This window comes from Ochotona curzoniae, unplaced genomic scaffold (assembly GCF_017591425.1).
Source record: "Ochotona curzoniae isolate NIBS_2020 unplaced genomic scaffold, NIBS_Ocur_1.0 contig_3498, whole genome shotgun sequence".
In the NCBI taxonomy this organism is placed as follows: Eukaryota; Metazoa; Chordata; class Mammalia; order Lagomorpha; family Ochotonidae; genus Ochotona; species Ochotona curzoniae.
In genome coordinates, this window is record NW_024465885.1 from 11,872,399 (window position 1) to 11,896,051 (window position 23,653).

The 23,653-nt window shown below is 42.2% G+C and overlaps 1 protein-coding gene across 1 annotated transcript in view; it reads left to right on the top strand.

Annotated features, from left to right (window-relative positions):
• The window catches only part of ZBTB11 (zinc finger and BTB domain containing 11), a 30,621-nt gene extending 12,480 nt beyond the window's left edge, over positions 1–18,141 (top strand). Inside the window, exons 4-11 of the mRNA XM_040980546.1 lie at positions 3,550–4,394; positions 4,636–4,812; positions 11,260–11,505; positions 12,834–12,978; positions 13,891–14,008; positions 15,695–15,853; positions 15,998–16,173; positions 16,739–18,141. Of these exons, the coding sequence (XP_040836480.1) occupies positions 3,550–4,394; positions 4,636–4,812; positions 11,260–11,505; positions 12,834–12,978; positions 13,891–14,008; positions 15,695–15,853; positions 15,998–16,173; positions 16,739–17,256 (2,384 nt within the window). The 3' untranslated portion in view covers positions 17,257–18,141. The remainder of the gene's footprint in view (positions 1–3,549; positions 4,395–4,635; positions 4,813–11,259; positions 11,506–12,833; positions 12,979–13,890; positions 14,009–15,694; positions 15,854–15,997; positions 16,174–16,738) is intronic.
• The last annotated feature ends 5,512 nt before the right edge of the window (positions 18,142–23,653 follow it).

Below are 23,653 nucleotides of genomic sequence, written 5' to 3' on the forward strand. Positions count from 1 at the left end.
AGTAGGGGTTTGAGACCTTGCCTAGTCCATCGCACATCTACCCTGGTCCTCCAGGACATCAGAGGGTGTTGGGGTCTGGCCCAGCCCGGTGCATCCAATCCCAGTCCACACTTGTAACAGGGAAGACTACAACCATTTCTCGATCAGAACGCAGCCTCCATTCCAGGCCACACGCCCCTTGGTGGGAACCTCAACCCAGCTAGGGTTGTCCCCTTAGCTCCCCAACCGGGCCTGTTCCCAGCCATAGGTCACATGCATGCCAGTGGTTGCTCTGACTCAGCTTGGCACAGCCCCTCACCTGTCCCTACCTCTGCCTTAGACACTGTGGCGTGGCGTTTCTGGCTCACGCAGAGCAGTAGGTCTGAGAGTCTAGCTTGGCATGACATGTGCTCCCTTTTGGTTTCTAGTTTTGCTTGTGGGCTAAGGATTGCTCCGTCCTGCCTGATCTACCCTGTTCCATTACCAGTTGACACATTAGCCAGCTGTTGGAGCTACTTGGACCAGCTTGTCCGACCCCCAGGTCTGGACCACATGTATATCCAGTAAGAATAAGCAAATATTTTCAAAAATCAAAGTCAAGCACTGAATACTTAGAAGTGAAATAAACTTACTTTATTTTCCCACATAAAATAACCATCAGTCTTTAAGGTAGAATCTTGTTCCTTCTAAATAGAATCACATAAGCACATATCCATAGCATCATCTACCTTTGCAGTGCAGTACTGCGCACCCCTGTGGCCAGCGATACTATCAGGCATCTTGCATAAAATTATTGATTGTTGTCTTAGATTTGGTGTTCAGTCAAATTTTTATATTGACCAGTGTTAAAACATACCTATATTTACTGAAATAAGGTTTGGCCATAGGTTAATTAAACCATGAGTACACAATCACTTGCCCCCTTTTTTTCCTTCCATTTTTCTTTTTTTTTAATTTAATTTTATTATTATCATTATTATTATCATTTTATGATACAGTTCCATATTCCCCTATTCCCTCCCCCCGCACCTAGTTGCTCTATATCATTAATAACATATAGTTCTTCATACTCAGTCATATGCCCATCATTGTGGGCATGGACAATGGCAGAGAGTCCAGAATCCTATTGTCAAGATATAATGAACAGTTTTATTGTAAGTCCATCTTTGTCTGGAAGCAGAAATGCATGCTTCACTGCATCCTCACATCTGGATGTTAGTCTACATTTCATAGCTACTGTACATAGCTACATGACATGTTACTAGATATGACAGTCTTCATTACACAACTACTATACATTCCCTTAAATGAAGAGCTACAAAACAAAGTCAACATCAGGGAGAAAAAAGAGAAAAAAGAAATTAACACCAAGAAGTTAAAAACGTGCTACTAAATGGCTAACGTGTAGCTGAAGAAGTGAAAATCAAGAACCTTCTTGAAGAAAATGATGCCACTGCATGATCTACGAGTCATTGAATGATTTAATCAGAAGAAAGTGTTTTGAAGAGATGAAACCAACAGAAAATAACTAAACCCATGTGATATAGTTTCCGCTGATCTTTGTTGAAGTGTGTCTGCTAAAGATAATAAACAGATGTCTACTAATCTATGACGTTTGATTAAGCTTAAGCCATTTACATTCAGAGTTAAATATACATGGGTGGTACTTTGGTCCTAGCATTTTAAGAATGGGTTGTTCATTGATTTAGTCTTCTATTGTCATTTTACTGGGATGTTCTTCCCATTTGCCTTTGGTTTTGGTAGGTGCTATTCCTCTTCTCTGTCAAGAGAACATCTTGAAGTATCATTTGTAGGGCAGGTTAGAAAGAGGCAAATTCTTTTAACTTTTCCACTGTACTTTTAATTTGCTCTACTGTGTTCTTAATTTCTGTTATATCATCCTTGATTTGCTTTACTGTTTCCTTAAATTCCTTGAACTCTTGCATGAGCTGCTCATTTTTTATCAGAAGCTTTAAAATGAGTTTTATGGATTCTGTGTCCCCCATTTTCTTGATGTCTTCCTCAGTTAACTCTGAGGTTTTGGTCCTTTGCAGGGGAGTTTTCAGTAATATTCATTGTGCCTTTGTCTCTTTTTTTGCTCTTGGTCATTGTACTTCTGGTTAGCAGAGTCTTCTCCTTGAGGCAGGTTTCTAAGCTCTGTCACCCACAGCTCTACAATGCGATTTTACTTATTGCAGTTGTTACACAACTTTTTGCTTGCAGCCGCTTGTGCCACAACCTCCAGCGAGTTCCATTTCCACTGTGGTCTCCACAGCCTCAGCTCTTGGCTCACCACTCTCCCGCCTACTGTGATAACATGCTGAGGCTGCACCGTTGTCTCTGCAACCTTTCTCCTACTTCTGGTTGGAGCAGGTGCCAAGATTAGTGAGATACCAGGTGTCCTATATAATTAGGTTGTTAGTGGTGTTGATCTTGTCGAAACTTGTTGGACATTAGGTCTGGGTGCCACATGGACCTATTTTGTCCCATACAATGCCATAGTCGGTATTATTTTCCTGGTGGACCAGTGCAATCCACGGGTCTCAGTGAGTTATTGTTAGCTCAGCACATGCGCAGTTCACTGTTGTCCCCTGCAGTCCTGAAGCTATTGCCACAGTGTGCAGAATGGCACCTGATGTACCACCACTACAGTTCTTGATCTGCTGGCGGTCAGATCTGAGAGCTACCCAGACCTGCCACAGTGGAACCCGTAGAATGCCACGTTGTTGCAGTTCACCGAGTCAGAAATGAGCTCACTCCCAGCTCAGTGAATGCTCAGTCTTTTCCCTTGCCCTTTCCTCCTTACGCAAAATGGCACCCAATTCAGCTCTAGGGTTCTGATTGGGCTATGAAATTCATCCTGTTCTTGCACTGTCTGTCTGAGATCTGCTTCTGCTTCTCTGCTCCTGGTCAAATCAAATGAACCAGCAGGCCGGACAGTTTTTTGTCTGGGTTCACCTCCCAAGCTCCCAGTGAAAGTCCTTTCCCACCTGGTTGCTGGTGGAGTTCCGGCTGCTAGTGGAATTCAGATCGCTGTGCTGGAGTATCAGTCACTGCAACACCACACTGCTGTGCCCGCTGCCTTCCTGTGTCTGTCAGTCTCCAGGTACCCCTCTGCTGTTGCTCTGTCCTTTCCTATTTCCTGAAATATGTCCTCTCTGCTTCATCCTGATTAAATGTTTCTCTGTCCATTTAAACGTGTCCTTACCTTATTCTGCCATCTTTATTCTCCCTCCTTTCATTTTTCATCAGCTATTTTTTGAGCAATTCAAGGAACACTTAGAGGTCTAAGGAATATGGTTTGAAAATAACTGCCTATTCTTGAGGTAGTAAGCCTTTTACTCTTTTCTGTATTAAATGTTAAGAGGTTCAGCTGTTAACAGTGAGTTTAATTAATAAACCAAAGTTTTAGTTAATAAAACAAACCCAGAAGAGATCCATTGCCTAATGAAAGGTTCTGTTTCTCTTTTTGTTATGTTTTGCACTGCCATAAATCTATATCAGTTGTTCTTGTAAGATGGTTTTATTGGCTCTAGACAATTTTTTCCCTGCATTTCTTGTTTCTTGCAGGTTTTTGTAAGGCCAGCTTCCTTCCTCTGCTGGAATTTGCCTATACTTCTGTGCTAAGTTTCGACTTCTGTAGCATGGCTGATGTTGCTGTCCTAGCTCGTCATCTGTTCATGTCAGAAGTTCTAGAAATTTGTGAAAGTGTGCATAAACTAATGGAGGAGAAGCAGCTAACAGTATATAAGAAGGGTGAAGTACAAACAGTTGCTGCCACGCAGGACTTACCAGAACAGAATGGAGGTACAACCCCTCCTGTGACTAGCAATGAGGGAACAGCAACAACTTTATCTACTGGACTTGAGGATTGTGAAATTGTACTACTCATAAATGGAGAATTGGTTGAAACTGGACAGAATGGAGTAGTAGGAAGACAGTCTGGCCCCCAGGTTTCTTCACAGGCCAAAGCTGTCCTTCCAGCTGTGGAGTGTGCGTCTGATTCCTGTTCAGAAATGGAATGTGTTAATTCAGTAACAAAAAACAACCAAACAGAGCTAGAAGCTTCAAACATCAGAGAAGATAGCACAGTTGCTAACCTGCCTTCTAGTCTCTCAAGAGAGACTGTGATCAGTAGCCCTCCAGAGAATAGTGACATGGGAAATGTTACATCGACCGGCAATGACTGTACCGAAGACATTCCAAAACACGAACACAGCCTTGGACAACCTTTAGAAAATGTAGAGAATCCAGTTGCAGTAACAGCAAAGACAGACCTCGGGCCTGAAGATGATACCTACCGGAGCAGGCTTAGGCAACGTTCTGTGAACGAAGGAGGGTATATTCGACTACACAAAGGCATGGAAAAAAAACTACAGAAACGAAAAGCCATTCCCAAGTCAGCGGTTCAACAGGTATGATGTAAAGAGTTAACCTTTGTAGGTGTGGCTTTGGGTTGAAAACATTCAATTTAAACTTATGTCTGTGGTAGGCATTATTTGGGAGTGGAGATGGCCTCATGACAGCAACTCTGCTTTAGATACCAATATTAATCAGATTATATGTGTTTCAAATATTGTTATGAATTTAGAACATGACTTAGAACTTTCAAAATCATAGTATATTTACTTATATTGTTTTATATCTCTTACTTAGGTGGCCCAAAAATTAGTTCAAAGAGGAAAAAAGATGAAACCACCAAAAAGGGATGCTAAAGAGAACACTGAAGAAGCACCCCACAAATGTGGGGAATGTGGAATGGTTTTTCAGAGACGATATGCTCTTATAACACACACACTAAAACATGAAAGAACTAGAGATTACAAATGTCCAGTAAGTATCCGGACAGCAACTTGAAGGTGGTAGAAAATTCATTTAAGGAACAGAATGCAATTTACCATCTGATCATTACCCTGCCACCTGCATTGTCTGTTTCTCTTAGGTTGCTGTAAGAGTTATGTTCTGGTTTGCAAGTCATGTCCTTTCCCTTGTTCAGTGCTAAACGTTTACTTTTTGATAAAGTTGTTAAAAAAAAAAAATTAAAGATGATGTCAAAGACAAACTCAGAAGACAGAGGAAACAGAACAGACCTTGGCAGCTGATTCCTGAACATTAATTAATAGATGGAATGATTCAGCAGTATTGATTCATCTTAGTAGAGAAGTTAAGACTCCAGCCAAACTGTATGGCAGAACCACCAGAAACTGAAATTATTGGTTATTCTATTGTCTTTATTATTCTACTTACCTACAAAGTCAAAGCAACTAAGTCGCCACTTTTGTCCTCTAATCTGAAAACCCTTCTGCTCTCTGAAAAGGATAAAATCTTACTTGCTCTGGGGACCACTGTTGACAGAGTCAATGTACTATTCCTAAAACAGGTAAAAGTGAAAAGCCTACATCTTGACTATCAAGGTCTTTCAGATCATCTTTTTTTTGTCCTTTTTATGTTTTAAACATTTCTGTTTTTTTCTTCCAAGGTTTGTTTTGGGGAATAGCATAGTAGGCTACCGTTCAAGTCCTGGATACTCCACTTTCTCTCCAGCTCTGTGCTTATGGCCTGGGAGGGCAGTGGAGGATGGCTCAAGTTTTTTTTTTTTTTTTTAAGATTTATTTTTATTATTTTTTTATTGGAAAGGCGGATATACAGAGGAGAGACAGAGAGGAAGATCTTCCATCCGATGATTCACTCCCCAAGTGAGCGCAACGGGCCGATACTATGCCGATCCGAAGCCAGGAGCCTCTTCCGGGTCTCCCACATGGGTGCAGGGTCCCAAAGCTTTGGGCCGTCCTCGACTGCTTTCCCAGACCACAGGCAGGGAGCTGGAAGGGAAGCGGGGCTGCCGGGATTAGAACCGGCGCCCATATGGGATCCTGGGCGTGCAAGGCGAGGACCTTTAACCACTTGCGCCACCGCGCCGGGCCCGGCTCAAGTTTTTGGGCGCGTGAAATTATATAAGAGACCTGGCTGAGACTTCTAGGTTCTGACTGGCCCGGCTCTGACTGCTGTGGCCGTTTGGGAGGCAGGTAAACCAGCGTATAGATCAGCCTCTCTCTATCTTCTCCTCTTTCTGTATTTCTACCTTTCAAGTAAAAATAAATGCATTTTGGTACACACATACACACACACATATGATTTTACTTGAAAGAATAACAGGGAGAGAACAAGCTTCTACTCTCTGGTTCACCCCCCTTCCCCCCCCCATAGTCACAGTGGCTAGAGCCCTGGGTCTCCCACATGGATGCAGAGCCCAGCCACTTAAGCCATCCTTGCTGCTTTCCAGGTACATTAGCAGGCAGCTGTATGGGAAGTGGAGCAGCTAGGACTTGAACCCCTGCCTAAAAAGGATTAACTTGATGCTCTACCACAGCAGCCCTCAAGTTCTCTGTTGCTTTTTTTAAGATTTGTTTTTATTTTACTGGAAAGGCAGATCTACAGAGAAAAGGAGAAACAGAAATATCTTCCACCTGCTGGTTTACTCCCAGAGTGGCCACAATGATCAGCGCTGAACCGCTCCAAACAAAGGAGCTTCTTCCGGGTCTCCCATGGCATGCAGGGTCCCAAGGCTTTAGGCTATCCTTGACTACTCTCCCAGGCCACAAGCAGCTCAGTGGGAAGTGGAGCAGCCAGGATACAAACTGGCACTCATACGGGATCTCAGTGCATGCAAGGAGAAGACTTCAGCCACTAGGCTACTGTCCCAGGCCCTCATGTTCTCTATTCTTACTGTCAAGTCCCAAGATCTTATTATTCAGATTCTTAACCCTCAAGCAGAAAAATTTTTCCAGAGATGGGAAATCTGATATCCAATAGCAAAGGACCTAAAGATGTTGCTGTCTAAAACTCGAGGCTGAGAGCCCCCATACAGAAACTTCTCCATGGAAATTCCGGTTTGTTTTATTTTGTTTTTTTAAAGATTTATTTCTTTTTATTGCAAAGTTACATATACAGAGAGGAGGAGAGACAGAGAGGAAGATCTTGCATTCAATGATTCACTCCCCAAGTGAGCGCAATGGCCGGTGCTATGCCGATTTGAAGCCAGGAGCCAGGAATTTCTTTCAAGTCTCCCACATGGGTGAAGGATCCCAAAGCATTGGGCTGTCCTCTACTGCTTTCCCAGGCCACAAGCAGGGAGCTGGATGGGAAGTGGAGCTGCTGGGATTAGAACCGGCACCCGTATGTGATCCTGGTGTGTTCAAGGCGAGGACTTTAGCCACTACGCCACCGGGCCCCCAGTTCTTTTTTTTTTTTTTTTTTTTCCAAGATTTATTTCATTTTTATTAGAAAGGCGGATATACAGAGAGGAGAGACAGAGAGGAAGATCTTCCATCTGATGATTCACTCCCCAAGTAGCCGCAACGGCTGGAGCTGAGCCAATCTGAAGCCAGGAGCCTCTTCCGGGTCTCCCACACGGGTACAGGGTCCCAAAGCTTTGGGCCGTCCTCAACTGCTTTCCGAGGCCGCAGGCAGGGAGCTGGAAGGGAAGCGGGGCTGCCAGGATTAGAACCGGTGCCAATATGAGAACCTGGGTGTGCAAGGCGAGGACCTTAACCACTATTGCCATTGCACCGAGCCCACCAGTTCATTTTTTAATATCTGATTTTGAAGTATAAACAGACATCCAAGATCATCATATTCATATCAAGAAATTTCAAGGAAAAAGTAATTGAGCAATCTAGGGCTATAGAGAAAGCAAACTGAACTCACAAAGTACGGTTTACATAAATAAATGAAAAAGTTGTTTCTGTAAAAAGTAATCTGATACAGTTTGCTCTTCATATCCTTTTATGCTTCAGTTCAGCATTTGCAGAGTCAGTCAACTTCAGATAAAGTTTTTTTAACATTTATTTTTATTGTAAACTCAGATATACAGAGAGAAGGAGAGATAGGGAGGAAGAGCTTCGTCCGATTATTAATTTTCCAAATTGCCACAACAGCCGGACCTGAGCAATCCGAAGCCAGAAACTTCTCCAGGTCTCCCATGCAGGTGCAGGGTTCCACGGCTTTGGGCTTTCCTCAACTTCTTTCCCAGGCCACAAGCAGGGAACTATATAGGAAATGGGGTCTCCAGGATTAGAAATGGCACCCATATGGGATCCTGGCACATTCAAGGCAAGGACTTTAGCCGCTAGGCTACCATACCAGTCCCAGATAAATTACTTTTTTTAACAGTTGCATCTGTATTAAACATATTCATATGTCATGTCTTTCCCTAAATGATGTAATATTAAGAGCTATATACATAGCATTTGCATTGTTATAAGCATTGTAGGTAATCTAGTGATGTTTTTTAAGTGTGCAACAAAAATATACATGGGTTATATGGAAATGCCACACTGTTTTAAAGAACTTGCACCTTGGTACATTTTGTTATCTACAGTGGTCCTGGAACCAATCACCTCGGTAAGGAGTGACCAGTGTGCTCTGGTTAAAAGGGGCAGGCAGCTTGACTGAATAGAAGAGCCTTTTAGGAAATAAAATACAGATGGTACCTCATTGATAAAGGCTCCACATGTAGGTATTCCATTAAGATGGGTTTGTCAGGGTATTAACTAAATTTTTTACGTAGGTTTTTTTTGTTTGTTTGTTTTGGTTTGTTTTTTGCTTTTTGTTTTTATTAGAAAGGCAAATTTATAGAGAGAGAGACAGAAAGATCTTCCGCTCACTGGTTCACTCCCCAAGTGTCTGCCATGGCCAAAGCTGAGCCAGTCTGAAGCGAGGAGCCAAGAGCTTCCTCCAGGTCTCCTATATAGGTGCAGGATCCCAAGGCTTTGGGCCTGCTTTTCCAGGCCACAGGCAGAGAGATAGATGGGAAGTGGAGCAGTCAATACAAACTGGCACCCCTATGGGATCCTGTTCCTTGCAAGGCGAGGCTTTAGCCATTGAACCATTTTGTCAGGCCCTGTTTTAGGATATGTTTTACTTGGGTCAATTTACCAGGATATGAACACATCATTAGTCAAGGAATATCTGTATGTAGCAACATATACATATCAAATTCTCAGAGGAGTTGAAAAATCTAATTCGCTAATGCTTACAGAAAGCAGAGACAAAAAAAAAAAATGGAAAATGAGAGTGAAAGATACAAGATTGGTCTAAAATGCATAGTATTTCACTAATGTTTTGAGATAATGTAGAAAAAAAGAAATTACTTATAAAATTGTCAAAGAAAATTTTCAAAACTGAAATATTGAAAGTTTCGCTGGCAGGGAGGGGCCTGTGTATGGGGCTCAGCAGGCTAGCCCTGCGTAGCTCAGGTTGGATTCTGGCTGCTCCGCTTTTGATCAGCGTTTTGCAGATGTTCTTAGGAAGGTGGCTGAAGGTGGAACAAACACTTGGGCTCCTGCTACTCTTGTGGGAGAACCTGATGCAGCCCCAGTCTTGTAGCTTTGGCCTGGCTCGTCCCCCGCCACTGTGGCCCTCTGAGGGGTAAGTCAACAGATGGAGAAAATCTGTATGTATTTCTCTCTGCTTTTCTGTGTTATAAAATTTCAGGTTCAGAGACAACGGAAAAAAAAAATGTGACATCAGGGGCTTTAATTTTTGTTTTCAAATAAGTATTTATTTATTTGAAAGTTACAGAAAGGAAGAATACGAAAGAATCTTCCATCTGCTCGTTCACTCCCCAGATTCGTATGATGGCCAGGGCTAGGCTAGACCAAACCAGAAGCTTCATCGAGGTCTCCCGAGCTGGGTGACAAAGGCCCCAGCACGTGGTGCATGTGCTGCTGCTTTCCCAGGTCATTAACAGGGAGCTGCATTTGGACATGGAGCAGCTAGGGCATGAACCAGTACCCATATAGTGTTTAAGACACTGAAACTGGGTCATGTCTTGGGTGCTCATTTCTTTTTGTGTTTTGTTTTTGTTGTTTTGAAGATTTATTTGTATTGGAAAATCAGATATACAGAGGGAAGGAAAGACAGAGGAAGATCTTCATATGTTGATTTACTTCCTAAGTGACCTGAACAGCAGGAGCTGCATCAATCTGAAGCCAGGAGCTAGGAGCCTCTTCCAAGTCTTCGCATGTGGGTGCAGGGTTCCAAGGCTTTGGGCTCCCCTCAACTGCTTTCCCAGGCCACAAGCAGGGAGCTGGAAGGGAAGTGCAACAGCCGGGATAAGAACCAGTGCCCATATGGGATCCCAGCATGTGCAAGGCAGCTGCTAAGCTACCGTGCTGGGCCCATGGTTGCTCATTTCTCATCTAGGTCTCTGCTTATGGCCTAGAAAAGCAACAGGGGATGACCCAAGTCTTGGACCCTGCACCTGCATGTGAGACCCTCTTAAGTTCCTGACTCACAGCTTCAGGTCCGTTCAGCTCCGACTGGGCCATTTGGAAATTGAACCTGCAAATGGTGTGCCTTTCTCTCCTCTCTGTTAAATATGATCTGCCTTTCCAATAAAAAATAGTCTTCAAAAATAAGTAAATAAATATATAATAACTCAAAAGTGTCAGTTTGATTATTGGCAGGCATCTTGTACTAAAATATGAGCAAGGCATGAGGAAACAGGAAGTATGACATGCAGTTTACCCTGAGCCCAAGGGGTTCATCAATACAGTAGTGGAGGAAGATCCCATGATGCAGCTGTGTGCCACACAGAGGAAACAGCCTGTTCGGGTTGCAACAGGATTTGGAATCTCTGTGGACAATCAGGAGAAGGGCTGGTGATGAATTAGTAGTAAAATACAAAGAGAAGAAAGCAGAACATAAAACAGCAAGAAAACAAAGAATTATAGTACAGGGCCTGGCATGATAGCTCAGTGACTAAATCCTCCCCTGCATGCACCGGATTTCAGTGGGTGCCAGTTTGTGTGTCAGTTGCTCCACTTCCCATCCAGCTCCCTGCTTGTGGCCTGGCAAAGCAATACAGGATGGCCCAAAATCGGGACCCTGCACCTACATGTGAGACCCAGAAGAAGCGCCTGGCTTTGGATCAGCTCAGCTCTGGACACTTGGGGAGTGAATCAGCAAACAGAAAATCTGTCTCTCCTCCTTTGCAGATATGCCTTTCCAATAAAAATAAATCTTTTTTTTTTTTTTAATTAAATCAATCTTTACGGAAGAAGTATTATAGTGCTTGCCATGTGTCTTAGCGTCAGTAACATTTACACCTTAATGTAAACATGCAAAGTGACCTAATGTCAAAGTAAATGCTAAATAATTTACATTTGTTTTTTGATTTGATGTTACGTTGAGATGCCAAGTGGAAGTATGAGTTAAGTTTCACAAAACAGTGTGATGGAAATGTGCGTGAGACATTTTATGTCCTCTTTCTTCCAGTTGTGTAAAAAGCAGTTCCAATATAGTGCCTCCTTGCGCGCACACCTTATCCGACATACCAGAAAAGATGCACCCTCTTCGTCCTCTTCCAATTCTGCATCTAATGAGTCATCGGGATCATCATCTGAGAAGGGCAGAACAAAACGAGAATTTATATGTTCCATTTGTGGAAGGACATTGCCTAAGTTATATTCACTTCGAATACACATGTTAAAGCACACAGGTGTAAAGCCACATGCGTGCCAGGTAAGGTGCTGGTCAGTGTGGTATTTGGAATGGGAACCTGTCGTTGGGAGTACTCATTCTCCCTATAGCTATAAGTATTTTTTTTTAAACAGCCATACTATTTAGTTGTTTAAGGGAAATTGGGACTGAATAATGGTGATGAAACTTGGTTATATGTACTCTGGGGTCACCTTCAAACTTGTGAATTGCCAAGGAGATTTATGACTCTTCTAAGTTTCTTGCCTAGATCACAGTTGATTCCCTCTTATATCTAATTTGCTGCTGTTATTTGAGAGAAATCTGTTTTGGGTGTCTGTGAAACTTGTTTGAGAACAGAATATAAGAGAATAGGATAAACCTTTGTGTACTTTTCATCCTACTTCAGTAGTTGCGAGCTTTTTGTCAAATGTGTTTTAGCTATATGTTCGAATTCACAGCTTGGTCCCTTCCCCAATTATTCTGTTGTCCAATCGTAAACATTGTTTTATTGATAAGTTAAACTTCAAGCGTTACATTATGTATCACCCAAAATGTACAGTCAGGGGGCAAGCATTTTGAACACCAGTGACGAGGCCTGTGTGATGCCTGTTTCTTGGGGTCTGCCTCTGCTTCTGGTTCCAGCTGCTTGCCAATACTTCCTAGGAGCAGCAGGTGATAGCTTACATGCTTGCTATCACCTGTTGCCCACAGAGAAGGCCCAGATTAAGTTCAGGGATCCTGGATGTAGCCTGGCCGGCCCACCCCTGGCTATTGCAGGCTTTGGGGGAGAGAACTCATGGGACGTCGAATCATCCATCTATTTCTCACAATTTCTCTTTTCTCTCTTCCTCTACCTCCTTCCCCTTTCCCTCCCCCATCTCCTTTTTTTCAAATAAGTAAAAGTAAGAGGAAATGTGTGTTTCATGGAAAGGGAAGACATTTAGAAAGAAACCCAGGAATTTGACATGCCTGACACGTTACTTGTGATTATTAAAAATTTCCCTACTAGATTGGGGAAAGAGAATATGATTGATTCTTCATCACAGTTTTGGAAAGCATTGTTCTGTTTGATATAAAGAGAATCATTATTTTGCTCTTGATTGAGTTGCTACATCTTTAATACAGAGGTACACTGTTTTGAGTTGCGCTGGTGATAGTGTGGATTTAATGATCCAACAATATGTACTGAGTCAGAGCAGTGGTTAGCTGGATAATATCCTTGCCAGTTGTGGTTTTGATTTTTACTCTGTCATTTTATTTAAATTGTATAATTAGCTTAAATGCTCAGTACACTAACTTCTCTATCTTCATGCTTCAAGAACAACATTTGTGCTTGTTTTGTTTTTCTGATTTAAACATCCCTACCTTAGGTCTGTGGAAAGAGTTTTATCTACAAGCATGGTCTGAAGTTACACCAGAGTCTACATCAGACCCAAAAGCAGTTCCAGTGTGAACTTTGTGTTAAATCATTCGTTACCAAACGGAGTCTTCAAGAACATAAGAGTATTCACACAGGTAATGAGCAGTTTTTATCGACAGTTACTTTTGTAAAATGATACATAAAAATTAATAGTTATAGGGCACCTTTGGCATTTTCATGCATGTGCACATCATGTAATATTCAAATCAGAATAAACAGATCTGCCTCCTTAGATCTTTATTGCGAAATTCAATGCTTCTGACTTTTTTTTAAGAAAATGCGCAGTGCAGTACATTGTTATCTGTCGACAACCTGCTGTGGTATATTTTATACGTTATTAATTTGCTACTGATTGTGCTGTAATTATCAAATTATGTTGTTATATTTGTTATAATGACATACCATGTGTACAACTTTTTTATCAGTGAAACCAAAGTCTTAATTTACATGCATAAGAATATTGTTTCTAAATTATGTATAGTTGAGATCCAGGAATCCAAAGAAATGCTTGTTGTTGTTGGGGTTTTTTTTTTTTGCTTTTTTGTATCATGTTATTATTTTCCATAGTATAGCTTTATAGGTATAGGGTTTCCCTGCTCTGCCTTGCATTGCTCCTCTCTCCTCCCAATGGTTTTCCTCCATATTATTCTAGTAGTACATAGTCTGTCAGCGACAGTTGCAAGCCTAACACTATGCTGTTTAAGTGTATCATAGCATTGTCGGTATATAGGCGGTGGTAGAAAGTCTGGTATCTTACTGTCAAGGTATAATTAGCAGTTTCTTTGGGAGTACTCCTTTTTATTCAGGAGTAGAGATGCATATTGTAGTGTATCATCACTTCTCAGTATTCCAGTCTCCATTATATAGATGCATTAGTAGATCGATATATATTTATACACGTGTTTACCTATATATCTATTGATCTTGTATTTTTCATGAAGGTTGCCTTATATCAGAAGGTATAGTACTTACTCTTTTGGCATGAGCTTATTTTTTCATTTTTATAGGTGAATCCAAGTACCTTTGCGCAGTCTGTGGAAAGTCTTTTCACAGGGGCTCTGGACTCAGCAAACACTTAAAGAAACATCAGCCGAAGCCTGAAGTTCGAGGATATCATTGTACCCAGTAAGTATTTAATGTGTAAGTGATTCAAATGATCTCATTGTGTTCTGTTCATTTAAAACCTTTTTTCAAAAAAAAAAAAAAAAAAACTTAATATTAACCTCTAATTTAAGTTAACTCATGATTTTTGTCAGCTTACTAAGGTACATTATTTGCAGAGCTATAACTCCTGGCTCCAGATGGCTATGGTTAATTAATTACATTTTCCTCTAAATCTTTTCAGCCAAGTCACTACCCATAATCCTCAGCCCTAAGACAGAAGAAATGAAGATAAAAAGTGGCTCCTTCACAGAGTCATGACATAAGGCAGAATAGGCAAAAAGTTTTTTCAGTGCCAGGAATCAGTATGGGAAATGCAGGCTATATGCCAGGACAACTTTAAAATAGCATGAAACTGCCTTCCAGAGATTGAACAAAACAATTTTATTTGTTTATCTTAAGTGGAAAGACTGATTTACAAAGAGAAGGAGCGACAGAAAAAAAAAGTTTTTTTCCATCCACTGTGTAGTGCACTCCTCAGGTGGCCACAATGGCTAGAGCTGAGCTGATCTGAAGCCAGGAGCCAAGAGCTGCTTCTGGGTCTCCCACATGGGCTCAGCGGCCCAAGGATTGGGCTGTTCACTGTTTTCCCAGGCCGCAGTGAGGGGACTGGGTGGGAGGCAGAGCAGCAGGGACACAAACTGGCAGCCGTGTGGTAGGCCGTACTTAGAAATGAAGGATTAGCCAGTTGAGCCTTTGTGTTATCCCGAACATCTTTTTCTTGATTATACATTTGCCTGGTAACTGTAAATTTTGGTTACTTTCTTACAGTTCCCCACTCTACCTGGTTTCCTTGCCTTCCTGTGAGTGATCTGGTCCATGGAAGACCCCAGAAATCATTTGTTTCCTGTCAAACATGCCCCAGGCTGCTCCCATTCCCAACATGTCCCCAGACCCCTTCGCTTGAAAATCTATAGCATATCCCCCCTCACCTCCTAATATCTTTAAAAAGGAAAAAGAGAGGAAAAGAATAATAAGCAGTATAGATAACACAAGTTTGGCATTAACCAAGCCCAGAATGCCTTCCAGCTATTGGGTGCCTTTCTCCTTAATAGGGTAACACTTGCCTAGGTACAAGGCAGCCTAAGCAATTGCCTATAGCTGGAGAAATTATCCACTAGTACTTTTGTTTTTTGTTTTTTTGTCATTTGTTTTGTTTTAGCTTTGGGTTTTTGTTGTTGTTGTTTATTTTTTAGTTAAAGAGAAAGAAACCAAATCAAAATTTCCTTGAATGAAAGGGAAGGTCTAAATGTCTGTGCGGTGTAATGTAAATTGGATTCCAGCCCATCTGTGTTTGCTTTCTCTCTGCATGGACAAAGAAACTAACAGCAGTGATTGGAAATTGTGTAAATTTACAGCCTTGATGCATGAACAGTATGTAAAGAGAGGAGAGGCAAATGCTAGAGGAAGAGAGATGGGCAGCAAATTCCCTCTGTGGAACTTTGCTTGGTTTTTATGAATCATTTTAGCGCTGTAGAGTTAATAGAAATTAAAATCCTGCAACCTTGATGCAAGATTGGGATGACAGGGAAAGCTTTTTTTGTTTTAATTTGATCAGCAGGTGGGTCTAGGAACCATACAAATATACTGTGTCCTTAGCAATTTGTTTTAAAGGAAAAAGATGATCCACTTTACTGAACTGCATTGCAGATGTGAGAAAAGTTTCTTTGAAGCCAGAGATCTTCGTCAGCACATGAATAAGCACCTTGGTGTGAAACCATTCCAGTGCCAATTTTGTGATAAGTGCTATAGTTGGAAAAAAGATTGGTATTCCCACGTGAAGTCTCATTCTGTCACTGAGCCTTATAGGTGAGTAAATTTGAGAAAGAGCTAAGCATAAAAAATTGAAATACATATTGAGATGCATGCACATACTCACACCCACTACTTCAGCCAATCTTATATCAAGAATTGGTTTAGAAAACAAAATTTACGTCTTTTCTCCTGTTTTAGGTGTAATATATGTGGCAAAGAGTTTTATGAAAAAGCGTTATTTAGAAGGCATGTAAAGAAAGCTACTCATGGAAAAAAAGGAAGAGCAAAGCAAAATCTGGAACGGGTGTGTGAACAATGTGGGAAAAAATTCACTCAGCTGAGAGAGTACAGGAGACACATGAACAACCACGAAGGTAACCGTGCTTGTTATCTTGTGTATCTCATGAACAATAAAACCAGTCCGGTAGTGATGTTTTTTCCTGAATCAGTCCTGTTGGCTATTATGTTGCTTTCCTCAATAAGAGATTAATGCCATATCTTGAAAGACTTATTCAAGTGACAGAGCTGATATTGAGCCAAGCACTTAGTTATTTATACAGATTGCTTTCAGTGAACATAATTTTGTATCAGCATTTTTAAGTTAAATTGTATGAAGTCTCTGCTTATCTTAGGATTATAGGGTAGCTGTCATGAAACAGATATTGTACACACAAACTCAAGTTTCTGTCAGTTCATTAACTTCTATCGGTGGAGACATCTTCCTAGAAAATGCGGTGCTGTTTTTTTGTAAGGACAGTTCATGTTCCTAAATGAGAGATTGCCATAGTGAAAACAGAATGGCTATGGTTACTGTACTTTAAAAAAAAAAAAAAAAAATATATATATATATATATATATGTTAAGTATTTTGGTATTTGTACCTCATCACACCCACATATCCCAAATTTTTTGTTTTGTTCTGTATTTTTTTTTTTTTAGGCGTTAAACCATTTGAGTGCTTAACATGTGGAGTAGCTTGGGCTGATGCCCGATCTCTAAAACGCCACGTCAGAACACATACTGGTGAACGGCCCTATGTCTGTCCGGTGTGTAGTGAAGCCTACATAGATGCTCGAACACTTCGTAAACATATGACGAAGTTCCACAGAGACTATGTGCCTTGCAAAATTATGCTGGAAAAAGATACCCTTCAGTTTCATAATCAAGGAACTCAAGTGGAGCATGCTGTTAGTATTGTAACCACAGACATGCAGGAACAAGAAATTAGTGCTCCTCAGGAACTTGAGACTGTAGTGGTGACAGGAGAAACAGTGGAAGCTCTGGAAGCAGTTGCGGCCACTGAAGAGTGCCCATCGGTATCTACACTTTCTGACCAAAGTATTATGCAAGTAGTTAATTATGTATTGGCACAGCAGCAGGGACAGAAGCTGTCGGAAGTTGCAGAAGCTATTCAAACTGTTGAAGTAGAAGTGGCACATATATCAGAAGCAGAATGAATGTAGTTATGAAAATGAAAAAGAGTGACAGATATCTCATGTATACTAAACTCACAGAAGATTTGTTTACAATACCATGCAACTGTCTGCTTAGAGTTCCTGTGTCAAGACTCTGGGCTTGGTGATGTGATATTTCTGAACAATTTGTGCAGTGAAATCTTTAGAAAGTTTGTTTTCTGTGAAGAAATTGAAAACAAATCTACGTAATGGCAGTGATTTGTCATAGTATTCCTTTTATGCATAAATGGTTATAAATGTACTAAATTTAAGGCTGTACAGTTTCATTTACATTTCAGCATTGTTTCATTATATATTTTGAGTTTAAAGGTTAGACCATTTGTTGTGTTTTTTTTTTTTTCTTCTCAAAATGTAGAGGTTCTGTGATTTTACCCTGTTTGTGAATTAAAAAGAAAATTCTAATATAAAACATTTCATTAGATTTATAGATATAATAGGATTTTTAAAAATGCTTTAGATTGTAATTTTTGGCTTATTATTTATTTTTAACCCCTCTTAAGTCAGGGATTGTTTATTTTGTTTTGAAAGCACTTAATGAGTTACATGTTGTAATCAAGTTTGCACAATATACTTATCTTTATGGGAAACCCATAAAAGGATAGCTAATTTTTAATATGCCATTAAAATGCATGAAATGCCTGTTGAAGCCTTACTCTGCTTTCTCTTCAAGGCAATTAACTGACCATGAGGGAAGAACATCACTAGTAAACATTATTCATGGAAAATGTTCCTGGTAAAATAGGAAAATAAGTGAAAGGCAAAAAAAGGAAGGTGTTATTCTGTTATTAAAGAATGAGCAAGTTAGGTTTACTGTATTTTCAGCTGTTGTATCATGTTTGTTTAATTTTGTTGGAAAACTTCAGTTGAGAAATAGAATTACAGTGGCCCTGTGGATACTATATAATTGCCAAATACTTTAGAATATTATTTAATGCAGTGCTCACTATAATATATTACTTGAATAAATTGATAATGATTTCACCAAATTGTTGAAAGTATAAATTATTTGTAAGTTATCTGGAAACTAAATTATATTATTTCATGTGTTTGATTTTTTTTTTAAGTTCCCACCCCTTTAAGCTGTCCACACTTCTGGTTTTCCAAATAACCAGGAGGAGATGCCACATTTCTCTGTATGAAACTATTATTCAAGCTATAATTGTGAAAAATCAGCTCTTAGTTTTTAGAAGCTATAAAGTGTAAAATTAAGATACAAGCAGGTCGTATGTAAATCATTCCTAAAGCACAAGTACAGAATGTGCCTTGATGTACATATGTTAAGATGCTTATTCCAGTTTACTCTAAAAATGGCTTTAAGGATGAAGAATAAATGTGATAGTCATGCATGCATTATATCTGTGTGTAATATTTGCATTTGCAAATTTCCAATTGTTTAGTAGCTGTGTGGCTTTCAATTTTAACAAGTGAATTGACATACAGCCCATAACTTGATAATGGCTGCTCATTTAGTGTGTATCTTTTCATTTAGTGAAAAAGTATTTCCATCTGATAAAAATTTGGAATTGTGTCTTTTATGTTTCATTCTTACTGTTGTTAGATTTAGTTGTGTAAGATCATTAATGTATGTCATAAATATGTAAATAAAAGATGTTGAATCTTGTTTAAAAGTCTAAATTTTGAAGTTGGGCTTCTCACTATTTTCAGTTCATAAATCACTCATTGGATGTTTAATAAGTTTAAGGGAAAGGGAACTGCACATTAAAAAACAACTATTGGGTAACAAAATACACTAGCCTGCAATACTTGCATCCTGTATGGGCAATGGCTTGACTCCTGGGTGTCCCACTTCCAACTCAGCTGCTTACTAAGCCATCTGGGGAAGCAACGGAAGGCTCATTGGCACCCATGTGGAGAACTTCAGGTAGTTGCAGATTTGCTTTGATTTGGCCCAGCCTCAGGCCCCAGTCATTTAGGGTAAAAATCTCTCTTCTCTGCTTTAAAATATTGGGATTTTTTTATTGGAAAGGCAGATATATGGAGAGGAGGAGAGACAGAGAGGAAGATCTGTGTCTAAGCGGCTGCAACAGCTGGAATTGAGGCAATCTGAAGCCAGGAACTTCTTCCATATCTCCCACACAAGTGCAGGATCCCAGGGCTTCGGGAGCCCTCAGCTGCTTTCGCAGGACACAAGCAGGGAGCTGGATGGGAAGCAGCTCTGCCAGGATTAGAACTAACACCTACATGCGATCCAGGTGCATTCAGGGCGAGGACTTTAGCCGCCCACCGTGCCCCCTCTGCTGCTTTACAGGGTGCATTACCAGGGAACTGGATTGGAAGTGGCGTATCAGGACTGAAACATTGTCTGTGTGGAATATCAGCATTGCAGGCAGTGGTTTTAACAATGCCTTTAGCCACTAGGCTACCATGCCAGACACGCTGCCTTTAAACCACAATGTTGACCCCAACTTTTTTTTTCAAGATTTTTTTTTTTTTATTGGAAAGACAGATAGACAGGAGGAGAGACAGAGAGGAAGATCTTCCCTCTGATGGTTCACTCCCCAAGTGGCTGCAACGGCCAGAGCTGAGCCAATCCAAAGCCAGGATCCAGGAACTTCTTTCTGGGTCTCCCACAAGGGTGCAGGGTCCCAAAGCTTTGGGTCGTCCTCGACTGTTTTCCCAGGCCACAAGCAGGGAGCTGGATGGGAAATGGAACTGCTGGGATTAGAACCAGCGCCCATATGGGATCCCTGTGTGTTCAAGATGAGGACTTTAGCTGCTAGGCCACGCCGCCAGGCCTAGCCTCATTATCTTTTGCAATGTGCATTATTTATCTTGGGAACATAATTTCTGGAATTTCTGAGTCAATGGGATTTGTAAATTTTTCTAAAAGATTGGATATTATCTACTTGAAAGAGAGTAAGCAGAGAAAGATCTTCCAACTGCTGATTCACTTGCCGAATGGCCACATGTTCAGAACTGGCCCAGACTGAAGCCAGGAACCCTAAAATCAGGTCAGGTCTCCCACAGGTGCAGCGAGAGTCTGGTTTTGGGCCATCTTTTGATGCTTTCCTAAAATTTTAACAGGTAGCTGGTTTGAAAGCAGAGCAGCCAAGATTCAGAGCAGTATTCCTGTAGAATACAGGTTAGGCCTTGGACTATTGTGCTGAGCGAGACATCCTAGGTCCTGAACACTTTTGTCCATTCAAGAAATGGTGGTTCCAAATCTGGAAATACAAACATGAAGGGCCTCAGTGGTGGCTGCCCTTCCAGCATGTACTTAGCTTAGAAAACGACTTGTTGGGCCAGGAGCCCTAAGCGGTCCGCAGAAACAGAAGAACAGTAAACTTCCTTCGGGACTAGGGAGAGGAGCCTTTTCTGGTCCTTACTTAGTTCCAACTTTGGATCCCCATCCTCTCTGGCACTGACCATCAGGGTTACTCCGGAGACCCCCTTCCCCCTAAAAGCAACAAGGAAAAATTAGAATAGATAGACGGAGAACAACAAGGAAAGCTTAGAACAGACAGGAAACGGTCAGCGTGAACTCACATATACTTTACTAGGCAGGACACGGAGATTAGTTACTCCTCACTAAGGTATTGAAAATTTCTCTGCACACCCCTCCTAAAACTGTTCTGCACCTCAACAGTTGACAAATGCCTTGTTAGAGTTCTAAGCCAGTTTAGACTATCCTAAAATCTGCCAAGTTTAGTAAAAATCATGCTGCAACGCTATAAACTGCTAAATACTAAAATGAAAATAGACATGAGACAGCTGAATAGTACCCTATTGCCACTTTAAGGTGTATAGCAGCTGGTTGTGCATAAACTAAAATTGAAATGTCAATGAAGTGGGCCCGGCGGCATGGCCTAGCAGCTAAAGTCCTCACCTTGAACGCGCCAGGATCCTATATGGGCGCTGGTTCTAATCCCGGAGGCCCCACTTTCCATCCAGTTCCCTGCTTGTGGCCTGGGAAAGCAGTCAAAGACGGCCCAAGACTTGGGACCGTACACTGGCGTGGAAGACCTAGAGGAGGTTCCTGGATCCTGGCTTCGGATTGGCACAGTACCGGCCGTTGTGCTCACTTGGGGAGTGAATCATCAGATGGAAGATCTTCCTCTCTGTCTCTGCTCCTCTCTGTATATCTTACTTTCCAATAAATAAATAAAGTAATTAATTAAGAAATTATTTGTGTGGAGGAGTGACTGGAGCAGTTTGTAAAGCCATTTATTCATTCCCAAGCAGTTGGCTAGCAATTAATAGTGTTTAATAACAACACAAAGTGGGCCCCTGTGTGATAGCTCAGTTGGCTAACCAGATACCTCTATGTATTTGGGTCTCAAATGGGCACCTGTTCATGTACCAATTGCTTCACTTCACATCCAGCTCCTTGCTTGTGGTCTGGAAAAGTAGCAGAGGATGAACCAAGTCCCTCGGACCCTACACCCACATGGGAGAGTTGAGGCGGCTTCTGGCTCCTGGCTTCAGCTAGACTTGGCTCTGGCCAGAGACCCTGGGGGATTTAACTTTTTTTTTTTTTTTTTTTTTTAAATAAGTAATGGGCTGCTGCTTCCACCACAGGCAGGGCTGAGATGGCACTGGTGGGGTAGTGTGGAGACTTGAGAGTTTGGGGCCAGACAAAGCAACTCTGGGGAATTCTCCATGTGCTGGATCTTCATGTGAGAGGGGGAACCCTAGGTTAGCATGCTGACCTGGTGTGTTGGTGGAAACTGAGGAACTCAGGCCTGGGGAACTGAATGTGCTTGGATTTTGGATGGGTAGTGTTCCAGGCCAGCACACAAGCCAGGAGGTTGGGTCCTAAGTGGGCAGGCAAAGCTCTAGGCCAGCACACCACATCACTGGAAACCCATAGATTCCTGGTCTCAGACTGCATTGCTGAGGAAAGGAGGTATGGGGATGTGTGTGGGAGAAAGGATCGCTGAGGGAGTATGTTGCAGGTGAGGAATGACTTCTTGGACTTCCATCAGCAAGACCATTGCACTTTCAGGTATGCTAGGGGTAAGAGACTGAATGAATTGGAGGAGGGAAGCTGAAAGACCTTTCTTGCTCAGATCAAGCACCAGCCCACATGGGACCCCTGAACTAGGTTAGTTCGCTTGACCACTACTGACTACCACCCACTGGGGCACACTAAAGCTAGGGCTGGGGCCTATCTGGCAGGGCTGGATCATAGTACCCACCAGTGAGTGTTGAGGACAGGTTAGGCTGGACTATGACACTAACCAGCACGTGAGAGAACCAGGTCTGGGGGAAGATTCTGTGGGGGATATGTGGGCTTGACCTTATAGAACTGCAATATCCATTGGTTTGCTGAAGAGCTGGGGTGGTTGACAGGCTGAGCTAGGCATGACCAATGATGCCCCTCAACACTCCTGGGTACTGGGGTTTGGAACAGGCCAGGCTGGTCCAGGTGTAGCACCCATAGGAACACCTAAGAATAGGGTGTGGGGCGGAGCAGGACAGAACAGTACCAGCTCACACAAAGGCTGAAATAGAGAGGCAGTGTATGTCCAGTAAGGGCCTAGCACCCACCCACACATGAGATCTGGGTCTGAGAGGGCCTGGTTGGGGGAACTTGGGGAACTTCCTTAGCGGGCTTATAGCTCCCGCTGGTGAACACATGAGTCAGTGCTGCGTGTTGGTCAGGATGGGTAAGGCATTCATTGGCAAGTGTGTAGGTTGGTTCTGGGGCAGGGAGTGGGTCAGGCAGGGCTGGGCCAAACGTTAGCACACTGGTATGTGCAGTGGCCATGCCGGACTGTGGGCCCGCTGGAATAGGCTTTCAACCTGCTGGTTAACATGAAAGCCAGGGATAGGGGAAGACTGGGCAGGCCTAGGCTACAGCAACTCATTAGCAGGAGTTGGGACTGTTTGTGTGTTTTGGGTAGGGGGGTGCCTCCAGGGCAGTCCAGGCTGGAGCATCCAATGGCAGAGGCCAAGATGGGGATGGGATTTGCTGAGCTGTATTGTAGTAGCTACTGGCACATGCAAGATCTGTGGCTGGGAGCCAGCCTGGTTGGGGAGCTAAGGGGACGCCCTAGCTGAGTGTTTGTTCCCACTGGTGAATGCAAGAGCTGGAATGGGGGCGGTGATCTGGGGTGGGCATGGCTGCAGTATACCTTGACATGGATGTAGACTGGGAATGCGATGTGCCAGCCTAGGCTAAACTCCAACACCTGCTGGTGCTCACAAGAGCCAGGGAAAGTATAGAACATGCTGTTCTAGATCTCCACAACTGCTGAACCACGAAGAGCTGTGTCTGGATGTGGACCAGGTGTGGCTGGGCTATAGCACCCAACAGTAAGAGCCAGAATGAGTGTGGGCCAGTCAGGCAAAGACGTTGTTCATGCCGGGACAGGAGGTAGTCCAAGCTGGGCTGGGGCAAGAACCCACTGTGGGC